Raw genomic sequence first — 14153 nt, forward strand, 5'->3', positions numbered from 1 at the left:
AATCTAAACCCTAAAACCCTAAACCGTCCTCCCCGGAACCCGAAATAATAACGCACATCTTATAAACAGTCAAAAGACGTACCTGTCAGATCCACTTCTTCACAGATAAATAGTAAGAATCGTAGGTCTCTAACGCATCCCTAGGGGGCCCTTGGGGGGCCCCATTGGGAACCTTCCGGGGCCTCATGGTGGGCCCCGAGGGGCCCTCTTGAGGGGGCCCCGAAGGGGCATCTTGGGGGGTCCCCCTAGGGGGGCCCCATGGGGGCTGCTTACGAGGGGGTCCCCTGGGGGGCCCCCTGGGGGGCCCCATGAGGGGCCCGATGGGGGGCCCCAGGGGGGCCCGATGGGGGGCCCCTTGGGGGCCCCTAAGAACTTCTTTTGAATTTGAACATGGAATTAAGAAGTTTAAATTTGTGTATTAAATTTGATTTGTCTGTAAGGAATCTTTGGTTGAGGTGTATGCGCCTGTTTATTGATGCCGTCGGCATCGAAGGCTCGAGACGATAAACCCTAAACCCTAAACCCTAAACCCTGAACCCTAAACCCTAAACCCTAAGGCGACAGAAATGAAGTTGGTGTTTCAACGCGTGGAAGGAGCGGCAGTGAAGGTGGTGGAGACTGACGAAGAGGTCGCGAGGATTGGCCGGGGCCTCCTCTGTTTCCTAGGCATTGGAAAGAGAGACCACACGTAAACCCTAAACCCTAAACCCTAAACCCTAATGTGTATATCCGCCTTCGTTTCTTTGGCATTGGAAAGAGAGGCCGCGCGTAAACCCTAAACCCTAAACCCTAAACCCTAAACCCTAAACCCTAAACTTTAAAGCCTCAACTGTCCTTTTGGTATTGGAAGGAGAGACCACACGCAGCCCCTAAACCCTAAACCCTAAACCCCCTTTTGCTTCCTTTGCACTGGAAAGCTAGACAACGCGTAAACCCTAAACCCTAAGCCCTCATATAGGGCGACGATCAGTATCTCTGTAACATATGAAAGGTTTCTGTTGTAGACAGTTAATAGATGCAGCATCAATGAAGTGTGGGGTGCATATATACACTCTAAAGAGTTTATTTTAATTAGGGTTTGAGGTGTATGTACACTGCAAATAATGTGCAGGGCTGACCTCGACTATGGCGTGAAGAAGTGTCTCGGCACCAGACTCTGGGGTGAGACTTTCTTATTATTGTCATTCTAATTGTTTTATTATTATTATTATTTTTATTATAGAGCACTATGTTGTATTACTATTACTATTGTTTCATTATTATGATTATTATTATTTGCTTCATCATTATTATTAGTTGTATATTATTATTATTATTATTATTATTACTATGATGATGATTATTACTACTATCAATTGTTTTGTTATTATTATTGTTATTATTTATTGCGTTTGCTTTCCTTTTTCTGCTGTGTTTGTTGATGGTGCTTTTGTTGTATACTCGTGCATGCGCTTGTTAGATGCTTAATTGTTTCCTCCTAACCCTAAACCCTAAACCCTAAACCCTAAACCCTCAGGAAGCATCTGACCCCAACTGCTCCTTTGCTGCCTTCAGCCGACGCAGCGGGCAAACCCTGGCAGAAGAGCGTCGTAGACATGGACTACGGTAAACCCTAAACCCTAAACCCCAAACCCTAAACCCTAAACCCTAAACCCTAAACCTTAAGCTCGATATCTTCTCTATGGCTTTTGCATGGTATTACACTGGACGACCACTAAGGTCAATAAACCCTTCGCTGGAGCATTTCCGTAAACCCTAAACCCTAATCTCTAAACCCTAATCCTTAAACCCTAATCCCTAAACCCTAAACCCTAAGTTCATGGGTGTGTATATGTGCGTGTTTTAGAGGTTTTGGTGGTTTCTAACTTCACTCTCCAGGCCCAGACAAAGAAAGGGTTTCAGCCGGACTTCTCAGCAGGTGCGGTGTATGTCCAGTGGTTTAGGGTTTAGGGTTTAGATCTGCTGCATCTCCACTCCACGAACCTTCACGATGAAGCCGTAAACCCTCAACCCTAAACCCCACCCCCTCTCCCTTTTCCATAGCCGGGACCAAAATTAGGGTTTAGGGTTTAGGGTTTGTGCAGCGATGGCTCCGAACGACGCGAGGCCCCTTTATGATTTGTTTGTTGGGGCCCTCAAGAAGAAGTATAAAGAAGATAAAATTCAAACTGGACAGTTTCAAACCCGCATGCGTAGGCAGCCTCCACGTCTATATATAAATATAAATATATATATATATATAATATGTATATATATATATATATAATTGCTTTTGTTTATTCTTTCTCTTACTTGTTTCTTTTTATTGTGTTTGTTTGTTGCTTTTGTTTATTCTATTATTTGGTTAATTCATTGATTAATTGGTCAAATAGTCAAATGAAAAAGCAGGTAAAGAAGTAGATAAATAAATAGATATTTAAGTAGACAGAAAATCGGTGGAAAAGAAACCCGTAATAAATAAATAAAATAAATAAATAAATAAATAAATAAATAATAAACAAATACTGCATTAAAGAGTTATTACTCAGTCGGTTAATAAACAAGAAAAAAGTAATAAATGATAAATAATTAATTAATGCAAAAAAATTATGTTTGAATTCTCAGGCATAGAAATTTATAATGATGGCCCCGTTACCCTCACCATCGACACTCAAACCCTACAGCTTAATAGAGGGGCTTCTTCATCATCTTCATCTTCATCTTCGTCTCCAGAAGCAAAGCAAAAGGAAGGAAGCAAAACCAAAGAAGAGCCCGATAGCCCTATCAAGCGTGAGGCCAATGGGGACAGTTGAGCTGTACGTACAGCTCAGCTATCTGCATGCATTATGCTCAGCCCTTTACAGCTTTCTAATTCTATATATATAAATGATATACAGGCAGTGAAGAGGTGTGGGGCCCAGCGAAAGGCCCCCCTTTTATCGAAACCCTAAACCCTAAAACCTCAACACCTTAAAAAGAAGAGGTGTTCACGCGTTTATGGTTTAGGGTTTAGGGCTGTCGCGGCCTTGTTTGGCCTGCTGCGCGGGGGCCCCACAGCAGTTAGGGTTTAGGGTTTAGGGTTTAGCGTTTTGACATCCTTATGCGGCCCGACTTCCCCTGCGAGCCCCGGAACCCTCAGCGCCAGGCTGCTCTTTGGGAGCCCCCCCGCTCTTCCAGTTGTTTGAATTTGTTTGTTTATTAATGGTATTACTGAGTCGATGAGGTTATTATTGAGGGCCTCTGCTGCATTTAGATATCTTTCTTCTGAGAGCAAAGAAGCAGCTGCAGACGCAGACAGCCCTGTGAAGCGCCTGAAGCAAAGCCAAAGAAATGCAAACCCTGAGGTGTATGTACAGCAGACAGAACGGCCCATTAAAAAAACTAAGTGCAATAAAAGAGAAAAGAAGACAAACTGTATGCATTATACGAAGAAGACCACAGAGATAACAAACCCTATACATCCACACATCCACTCAAAGCCAGACGAGACAAACAGAAGCAACAACTGCAGCAGCAACAGCAGCAGCAGCAACAGCAGCAACAGCAACAGCAGCAGCAACAGCAGCAACAGCAACAGCAACAGCAGCAGCAGCAGCAACAGCAGCAGCAGCAATGGCGGCACGGGCGGATGGTGTAGTGGTATCACGCCTGATTTGCATTCAGGAGGTCCCGGGATCAATCCCCGGTCCGTCCACTTTATATAATAATATTTAAAAATAAAAAATAAAAATCCTAAGCTCTTCTTCTCTTTATAAACTGCCTCTGCATGCATTTATTTTCTTTTAAGACACACCAAGGGCCCCAAAAGGACCTCCTTGGGGGGCCCCCTTCAGGGGCACCCCTAACTGTCTGGGGCCCCCTTAGAAGGCACTTGGGGGCCCCCACAGTATCTCGTTCTCACCTGTAGAGGCTGTGGACTTGAGTGCGGACCCTCTTAACATCTGCTGCTTCGATAGACAGGGCTGAGAGGGGGCCCCCTAGGGCCCCCATAGGCAAATGCAGCAGTATCCTGCTGCCCTCTAAAGCGTAGCGGTGGCCGGGGGCCCCACCCGCTAGCAGCAGAGAAGCAGAAGAAGCACAAAGGCCGCAGTTTATGGTGTAGACAGGACTAGACATAAGCTGTACACAAAACAAAACAGACGCATTGCTGCTGCTGCTGCTGTTGCTGCTGCTGCTGCTGCTGCTCCAACGCAGAAAGGAACACCATATGATACGCCCCGCTCTTCACAGCAACAGCAGCAGCAGCAGCAGCACAAAACAGAACAGCAGCAGCAACAACAGCAGCAGAAACCCGAACAGCAGCAGCAGCAACAGCAGCAGCAGCAGCAGCAGCAGCGCCGTACCTGAATGAGATCTAGTACGGCGAGCGCATGCGTAATTGAGCCCCCTGTGGAGTGTATATGCAGGTATATGGGGCTGTGTCTGTCTCCTTTGCTGTCTGCTGCTTCTTCCAGCAGCAGCAACGAAGACAGCAACTCCTCAGCACTTGTGGGGTTTATATCCGAGAACAAGAAGAGACAGCGATCCCTGCGCTGTCTGCGTACAAACCCTAAACCCTAAACCCTAAACCCTCATCTTTACGCCATACCCTAAACCCTAAAACCTCGCATTTGAACCAAACCCTAAACCCTAAACCCTTATCTGTAAACCACACACCAAACCCTAAGAGGCTGCAGCAGCCACCAAGCTCAATTAAACAGAAGCAAACCCTCTCTGTTCTGCTGCTACGGTATTAAAAGAAAAGCCCTCACTCGAAACCATAAGAAAGCTACTCAGAGATACCGGATGGGGACTAGGGTTTAGGGTTTAGGGTTTGTGGTTTAGGGATTAGGGCCCAGGGTATGTGAGGATTAACGTTTAGGGTTTAGGGTTTTAAGGGTATTTGAAAATCAGGGTTTACGGTCTAGAGGTTAGGGTTTAAGGCTTTAGAGTTTTGGGCTTTGGGGACTAGGGTTTAAGGGCGAGGGTTTGGGAATTAGGGTTTAGGGTTTACGAATTAGGGTTTAGGGTTTAGGGTTTGTTAGCGGACTTATCGTAGAGATTAATCCACCCCTTCGACTCCGCAGCAGCATCAGCAGCAAACACGCTGGGTACCCCTGCACCACAAACACCAATACTCACTGCTGCTGCTGCTGCTGCTGCTGCTGCTGCTGTTACTACTGCTGCTGTTGCTGCTGCTGTTGCTGCTGCTGCTTCTGCTTCTACTGGATCTGTTGTTATTGCTGCTGTTGTTGCTGCTGCTGCAGCTAGCTGACCTACCTAACGAATTCACAACTGTGGTTGGGGGCCCCCGGAGTTGTTTAGAGAAGCTGAAGGAAGGGGGGCCCCCCAGGGGGGCCCCCTTTAAGGGGGCCCCCCACAGGGGGCCCCCCAGGTGTGAGGTGCGCAGGAAGCAAAACTGCGTGCTGTAGGAGAGGTAGGGGGCCCTTAAGAAGCGTGTTTTGTTTGCTGCTGCTGCTGCTGCTGCTCTTGCTCCTGCTGCTGTTGCTGCTGCTGCTGCTGGTGATGGTGTTGCAGGGGAGGGCCCCCTAAGGCTCAGGGCAGCAGCAAGGGCCCCCAATAGCAGCAAAGAAGCAGCAGCAAACCATAAACAGCAGCATGCAGATAAGAGGGGCCTCCACCCCACAGCATATCTCTTATACGTCATCACAGGCACAGGTAAAGGCTGGGGGCCCCCTAAAGAAGAAGATTAGGGGGCCCCTAACGAAGAAAATATGAGGGCCCCTGGGGGCCCCTGTGCAGCTGCAGAAGCCGTTATACGCAGAGCTTTGCTGCTTGTACTACCCGCACCAAGCTGCAGTAAACCCTAAACCCTAAAGTAAGGAGGGATTAAATTAGGGTTTGGGGGGCCCCATTAGAGGTAGCTGAAGAGGGGCCCCTGCGTTATTGTTATTGTTGCTGCATATACACCTGAATGCCTCTGCAGTATATTCACTCAATCTTCTCCTCAACCTCATTAATACAACTTTAACAACTCCTAAGTGTCCACACAAAAGTGCTGGGGGCCCCCAGAGGGAAGGGGGCCCCCAGGGGGGCCCCTAGGGGGGCCCCCCGGGGGCCCCCCTGGGAGAGGGGGGCCCCCAGTGCAGCCGACAGCCCCCAGCGTGCTGCTGCAAGGATGTGTTTTGGGGTAGCATTATTATTCTGTTGTTATATTAAAACAAAATATTATTTACGTTCTATGTTTGTTTTATTGAAGAATGAGATAATAATATAAAGAGGAGCAGCAGCAGCAGTAGCAGCAGCAACAGCAGCAAAAAGAAAAAGACAGGAGGCGACGCACTAGTGCGTCTTAGGTGTATATCCACTCAAGAGCTTAGGGTTTAGGGTTTAGGGTTTAGGGTTTAGGGTTTAGGGTTTAGGTAGTAAGAGTTTGGAGTTAAAGACAACACCCAATAAACATGAAGAGGAGCAGGTTCTTCTCTTCTTTCCCTCTGTCTCTACAGCTAATTATTCGCATGCAGCAGCAGCGGCTGCTGCTGCTGCAGCTGCTGCTGCAGCTGTTGCTGCTGCTGCGCTGCAGCGCAGCAGGGGGCCCCCCACCCAGTCCCTGGGAGTTGCCGATACCCAGCGACGCGGAGTTGCTTGCAGCAGCTGCACCCTCTATAGAGTTGCCTTTGCTGCATGAAAATATGCTGCACTGGGGGGCCCCCTATAGGTCTCTTAGATTCCTAAAAGGGTACAGGGGCCCCCCTAAACTCTCCCGAGTAAATCTGTTTATCTACTGCATTCAAGACTTTACTCAAACCCACCAATTAGTAGAACACCTGCTGTCTCCGCCTATCCTACAAACCCCTATACACACACAGGAGACCCATAAGGGGGCCCCCCAAGGGGCCCCCCAAGGGCCCCCCCAAGGGGCCCCCAACAGGGCCCCCCTTGGGGGCCCCCAAGGGGCCCCTCAAAGGGGCCCCCAAATGGCCCCCCTTAGGGGCCCCCAAGGGGCCCCTCAAAGGGGCCCCCAAATGGCTCCCCTTAGGGGCCCCCAAGGGGCCCCCAAAGAAGCCGCACAGGGAGACACTCAGGGGGCCCCTATGGGGGGCCCCTTAGGGGCCCCTTTAGGAGATGCTGAATGGGCAATAAAGGAGTTATCTTCTTCGTTTGAGTTGGTAAGAAAGCTGATGAAGGAAGGAGATATAATTCAAGAGGTGGTTGTAGCTAGAGCATTGCTGCAAATGAAAAGGAAGGCTGAAGAAGAAGAAGTGTCTCCGAGAGCTGTCTCCTTTATGCTGCCACTGTTGCTGCAGTGGTGGGGATGGTTTAAGCAGCAAAAGGAGACAGATAAATACCCTATGAGGGCCCCCCCTATTCAGGTGTATAGGCAGGGGCCCCCCATCTGCTCCAGATTAAAACAATACCTGAACCCTTGGGCGTGCTTCGCTGTCTCCTGTCTCCTTCCTCAGCTTTCTTTTAAAGACTTCCTTACGACTCTCCTTCTTATGGGAGACACACAGCAGCAGCAGCAGCATCAGCAAAAGCAGCAACAGCAGCAGGAGCAGCGGAGATCAGGAGACACTCTGCTGCTGCGCCGCTGTACACCTGTCTCCTTTGTATGGGCCCAGCTGATGGGGGCAGCAGCAGCAACGAGGGGCCCCCTTGAGGTGTATCTAAGAGAAGAAAGCAGAAAAATATCTCAAAGAATTATTTCTGAAGCTAAAGAAGCAACACAGCTTGAAATATTGCAGTCGCGCATGCAAGCAGCAGCAGCAGCATCTGCCGCAGCAGCAGCAGCAGCAGATGCTGCTGCTGCAGCTGCTGAAAGGAGCGGTGCTAGTGCTGATGCTACAGCAGCAGCTGTTAGTCCTTTGCTTTTATCAGCAAAGAAGACAGAAAAAGAAGAGGGAGAGGCCCCCCTCTCAGCAGCAGAGCTGCAGCAGCAGGTTGCTGCTGCTGTTATGAAGAGACAAACAGCTATTAAAGAAGCAAAAGATATTGCAGAGGAGACAGATAAAATAGAAAGAAGAAGAATGCTGCTAATGCATGCAAACCCAACTGATGTTTGTCTCGCCTCTCTCGCAGCAATAAAAAGTAAAAACAACACAAAAAGAATAAATTATAATAAACAACAAATAATAAACAACATCAAGCAAAGGAGACACTGATAAACAAAAAGAAATATAAAAAAAGAACAGAGACAGCAAATAATAAACAACAAACAAACAAAGGAGACATCAATATGCTAAAAAGAAATATAAATATAAATGAAGAACAAGCGAAGAAATAGACGAGGAAGCAAAAGAGACAGACAACAAAAAGAAGAAAAAGAAAAAGATATAAATAAATAGATATAAATAAATAGACAAACAAGATATAAAAAGAAACAAACAAATAAACAACATGAATATATATATATATATATATATATATATAGCCTTTGCAAACTGGCTAGCTAGCTGCAGTGACTAGCTAGCTACTTAGCTAGCTAGCTAGCTGCTACGAATAGCTAGCTAGCTAGCTGCTACGAATGGCTAGCTAGCTAGCTAATCGTTGTAAACAAGCTAGCCAGCTATTGCAGTTCTGCATTGCCTGGCATCCCCTAGCAACTAGCCAGCTACTATCCTAGCTAGCTAGCAACTTAGCTATCTAGCTAGCTAGCTAGCTCTGCCTATATATATATATACATATATATATATATGCATTTAATACCGTTATAAATAATGTATATATATATATATAACTTGCTCTGCCTATATATATATATATATATACATATATATAATATATATATATATGCATTTAATACCGTTATAAATAATGTATATATATATATATATACATATATATATATATATGTATATATATGTATATATATATATATATATATGCTTATTATTGTTCTGAGCAAAAGGCATTTCTTTTTCGGTTTGAATATAAAAAAAGAAAATAAAAAGCCAAGCAGCAGCTCCGCTGTTTTTAGGTTTGCTGCTGCGCATACACTGCGAGGAGACTACATATAATATTAATAATAAATATTGAAGACAATAAAAAATAATATTTTATTAATAATAAATAAAAGAAAACAATTTATTATTTTATTTTTAAGTACCAGTATGGCTAGCGAAGACAGCACAACGAGCTGCGTATACACCTCAAATAAATCTAAGTGCGCAGACACCAGAGGCAGCATCTGTTGCTGCAAAAACAAATAAATTCTTTTCTTTGTTTGTTCTTCTCTCTGCAATAAACACGCAACAACCCCACCCTAAAACAATTAAACAACGCCAACAGAAAAACAAAAAAAAGACAGCGGTTTTCTGCTGTCAATCGGAGATATCAGATTCGCTGCTGCTGCTGCTGCTGCTGCTGCTGCTGCTGCTGTGTCCGCTACTGCTGCTGGTGCTGCTGTAGCTGCTGTATTCGCTGCTGCTGCTGCAGAGGAAGCCCCTCATGATGTCGACGTCGCTGTTGCTGCTGCTGTCTCCTTTGTCTCCTCTTGCCCCCTTTCGTTGAAGAGGTTTGTAAACATAAGATGTGGGTTTCGGTACATAACCCTTAGCTATGCGGCGTCTAGCCAGCTGCTGCTGCTGCTTCTGCAGCAGCAGCTGCTGCTGCTGCTGCTTGTGCTGGAGCAGCAGCACACGCAGAGCCTCGTGTTGCTGCTGCAGCACCGTTGCAGCAACTGCAGGCGAGGTGCTGATCTCGTCAGTGCTGTTTCCTCTTTTATCTGTCTCCTTTGTTCTATCTGTCTCCTTTGGGGTGTCTGTCTCCTTTGTATTGTCATCAGAAGATAGAGAAGGTCTCCGTCTCCTTGGAGCCCTCCCCGCTAGCCACCAAGGGAAGTACAATTGCTGCTGCTGCTGCTGCTGCTGCTGCAGCGGGAGCAGCAGCTGCTGCTGCAGCAAAGGCGTACGCAGCGAAACGCCTGCATGCGCAGCAGGATAGCCGTTTGCTGCTGCTGAGCAGCTGTCCCCTGCCTTCGCCCCCGCAGCAGCAGGAGCAGCAGCAGCAACAGGAGCAGCAGCAGATGGCTGCAGCAGCTTTGAAGAGACAGCGGAAGAGGAGAAAGGCGGGGGAGACGCAATAAAAGGAGACAGTCTCCCCTCCTCGGCATCGATGCAGAGACAGTCAAATCCATCTATTTGAAATGCTGCAAAAGGAGACAGACAAACACAAAAAGAATTAAAAAGGAGACACTTCAAGACAGAGACAAACAATAAAACAAACACACCCAACGGGGTTCACCAACAAAGCAGACGAACGCATTAAATCAATAAATAAGGAGACAGCAGCACCAAGATAAGACCTTATATCTAGACCTTAGGGTTTAGGGTTTAGGGTTTAGGGTTTAGGGTTTGACCTTGTGCGTGGATGGGTTCAGGGATGTAGGCGAGCTGCTGCTGAGTTTGTTTAAATGTATCAGCGAGCTGCTGCATTTCTCTCTGAGCCTTCTCTAGATTAAGAAGTCTTTGCTTTAACTGTCTCTCTGTCTCCCTCTGCAGCTGTCTCTCTGTCTGCTCGTCTTCGTCAGAGCTAATATACCGCAGCTCGGGGTTGTTTGCTGCTGCTGGAGGCTGCAGCATTCCCAAGGAGACAGAAGAAGAGACAGAGTCGCTTTCACTTGTACTTTGCTGCTGCTGCTGCAGCTGCTGCTCCAGTTGCTGCTGCTGCCGACACAAATCCGACAGCTGCGACAGCAGCAAACGCTCTTGCTCTCGTGTCTCCGAGTCTGTGTCGCTGCTGCTGCTGCTGCTGCTAAGCTTGCTGCTGTTGCTGCTTCTGCTGCTGCTTGCTGCTGCAGCAGAGCGACGGCGTCGTAGCCTCCTTACTGCACCAGCAATTGTTGCTGCTGCTGTGAGGCCGAGGCCCTTAGGCTTAGGGGGAGGTGGAGGGGGCGTCTGATCGCTGCTGCTGCTGCGTTTGCTGCTGCTGCTGCTGCTGCGTCTGCTGCTGCTGCTGCTGCTACTCGGGGCTGGTGTAGGCTCCTTTGGAGGAGGCGGAGGGGGCTCAGGTGTCTCCTTTTTTGTCTCCTTTTGTTTGGGCTGAGGAGACACTACTTGCTCTTGCACTTCTGCTGCTGTCTCCTTTTCTTTCTTCTCTTTCTTCTCTTTCTTCTCCTTCTTCTCTTTCTTCTCTTTCTTTTCTTTCTTATGTTTGTCTTTCTTTTTCTTTTTATGAGTCTCCGCCGCCACCACTGCTGCTGCTGCTGCTGCTGCTGCTGCTGCTGCAGCTGGGGCAGCAGCAGCAGCAGCGGCAGCAGTAGCAGCAGCATCAGCAGCATCAGCAGCAAGTTCTGCTTCTGGAAGGGGAGCATTTGTAGTTGTGGTGTCTGGGGACTGTGGAGACATCTGCATGTCAGTGTTTTGTGCATTTGTTTCATCTTCAGGTGTCTCTTCTTCTTTTTTATGTTTCTCTTTCTTCTTCTTCTTCTTCTTGCTCTTCTTCTCCTTTGGCTGCTCTGCAGCAGCAGCATCAGCATCACCTGCTGCAGCAGCAGCAGTAACAGCAGCATTTCCTTCTTCTTCTGTCTCCTCTTTCTCGTTACAGTAAGGTCTGCTCCCAGGGCCTTCCCAACCAAAGGTAGCAGCTCCTCCTGCAGCACAGCAGCAGCAGCAGCAGCAGCAGCTTGACCAGCAGCAGCAGCAGCATGACCAGTAGCAGCAGCAGCAGCTTGACCACCAGCAGCAGCAGCATGACCAGTATCAGCAGCAGCATGACCAGCAGCAGCAGCAGCAGCGTAAGCAGCAGCAACCCACGAAGGCAGATTGCCCTACGAACTAAGGTTTATGATATAGAGTTTAGGGTTTATAATTTAGGGTTTAGGGTTTAGGGTTTAGGACCTGTGATATCTGCGAAAACCTCATTATTTTGCAGCATCTGTTCTGTCAGTTGGCTGAGGGCCTCCATAAGGAAGACAGGGCTAAGAGCGCCTGCAGGTTTATTATTATTTTCAGTGTCTCCTTCTTCTTTAATCTCTGCTTCTTCTCCTTCTTCTTCTTCTTTTTGTTTTTTAAGTGCATCAGATGAGTCAGCCAGCAACGGGTCAGGGTATATAGCAAACACCAAACGCTTTTCAAAGTAACGCGCTTGGAAACCTCGCACCCGACTAGGGCTTATGCTGCACACAAACCCTAAACCCTAAACCCTAAACCCTAAACCCTAAACCCTAAACCCTAAACTCTAAACCCTAAACCCTAGACAATAAACCATAAACCCTCAACCCTAGACTTATATATGAGACCAGAGAGAAATAACAAAACACGAGAAAGGAGACAGTGAAGACGAAAAACAGCAGCAAGAAAAAATCGCAGCAAAAGGAGACAGCAACAGAAGAAGAGAAAGCAGACAGAAGAGACAGCAGCAAGAAGAGACAGCAGACAAGACAGCGGAGACAGCAGAAAAAAGAGTAGAGACAAAAGACAGTAGAAAAGAGACAGAAGACAAGCGAGGTTAGACAAGAGAAAGGAGACAGTATGTATAAGGAGACAATAGAAAGGAGACAGCATATGCAGCAGCAACAAAATAAGACGTAATAATAATATAAATATAATTTACTGTAGAGCCTCCGCAATAGAATCTTCTAAGTCCTGCATTAAAGCCTTAAAGTCGGGTGCTTCGTCTTCTTGATAATAATTGCGCTGTATATCAAACCACCCTATTTCGCTGTCTCCATAGAGATTAGGGTGTCTCCTTTTTATCTTAGGGACCTTGTGCTTCTTTTTGCGTTTATGATGATGCTTCTTGCTGTCTCCTTCACCTTCTGCTTCTCCTTCTGCTGCTGCTGCTGCTGCTGCTGCTGTCTCCTCTGCTGCTGCTGCTGCTGCACCTAAAGAGTCATCTCCTTCTACCTCAGCTGTCTCTCCAGCCTCAGGAGGAGACAGAAAACCCCTCTCTTCTTCAAAACCCTCTTCCTCGCCAACATCAGTCGAAGTCCTCTCTGCAACCCAAACCCTAAACCCTAAACCCTAAACCCTAAACCCTAAACCCTTGGGTTTAACGAGAAACAATACACTATAAACCCTAAACCCTGAATCTGTTATGTGTGCAAAACCTTCATCCCTTAACTTTAAACCCTACACCCCAAAACCCTAAACCCTAACCCAAAACCCTAAACCTCTTAACCCAAAACCCTAAACCCTAAACCCTAAACCCTAAACCCTAAACCCTCGAGTGTCTCTGACTTTGCTGTCGTCTTTTGTTATAGTGCATTCGCTTGGCCCTAGCGCGTCGCTGTCCCTTCTCTCTTCCTTCCTAAGGTTAAAAAAATTAAAAGAAAAAGAAAAAGAGAGACAGACACCAGTAAATGGAGACACTTGAAAAGGAGACAGCAATCATAAAAAACAAACTGACACTAAAAAGCAATAAGCAGCTCAATAACATATTGCTAGCAACTGTAATGTGTGTTTGTACGTTTCAGTGGAGTATGAATGATATAAATACAAATATATATACATATATATATATATATATACAAATATATAGATGTTACATATATATATGTAGATATATATATACATAAATAAATAAACAGATAAAAGAGTGAATAGATATGAAGATATATATATATATACATTTATATATATATAAATATATATATATATATATATATATATAAAGTTGATGCATGCATGCGTTTTGGAGTGTCTGCGTAGTGTGTAAATTGACAAATAACAATAAAACATATATATATATATATATAAACACATATATATAACAGCAAAACAAGCAAATAAATAAATAAACAAATAAACAAATATATATATATATTATATATTTATATTATATTATAATAGTACTTGTTCTTTAGCAGCAAGAAGTCTTCTTCTTTCTCTCTCTGTAACTTTTTGCGAGAGCAGCAGATAAATATAAATACTGCACAGTTCTCCAGGAAGGTTATAAGCGCATGCAGCAACAGCAAACGAAGCACTTCTGTCTCTGCTCTCTAAGAACTCTACTTGACGTATTATTGCGTCGGATATCCACTTTGAATCCAAAGTGTTAAATTGAAGAGGGGCCCCTCTAACTCTGCAAACAAATATATATATATATATATAAATATATATAAATATATATATGTAAATATATGTATTTATATATGTAAATATATATATTTATATACATTAATATATATAAATAAATATGAATGAATATATACTTATTTATATATATAAATATATATGCATATACATATATATATAAAGTATATATATATAAAATATATATATATATATATATAT

The 14153-nt window shown here is 45.5% G+C and overlaps 1 protein-coding gene across 1 annotated transcript; it reads right to left on the reverse strand.

The window, feature by feature from the left end:
* Positions 1 to 9239: 9239 nt before the first annotated feature.
* Positions 9240 to 13125, reverse strand: EAH_00004270 (hypothetical protein, conserved; the record flags this gene model as incomplete). The annotated part of the gene is made up of 5 exons (XM_013393482.1): positions 9240 to 10066; positions 10277 to 11509; positions 11757 to 12034; positions 12472 to 12853; positions 13098 to 13125. 5 exons carry the CDS (start codon positions 13123 to 13125, stop codon positions 9240 to 9242), a joined length of 2748 nt encoding a protein of 915 aa, XP_013248936.1.
* Between the last annotated feature and the right edge of the window lie 1028 nt (positions 13126 to 14153).

Source organism: Eimeria acervulina, genomic scaffold, assembly GCF_000499425.1.
Source record: "Eimeria acervulina Houghton genomic scaffold, Eah_scaff15, whole genome shotgun sequence".
NCBI lineage: Eukaryota > Apicomplexa > Conoidasida > Eucoccidiorida > Eimeriidae > Eimeria > Eimeria acervulina.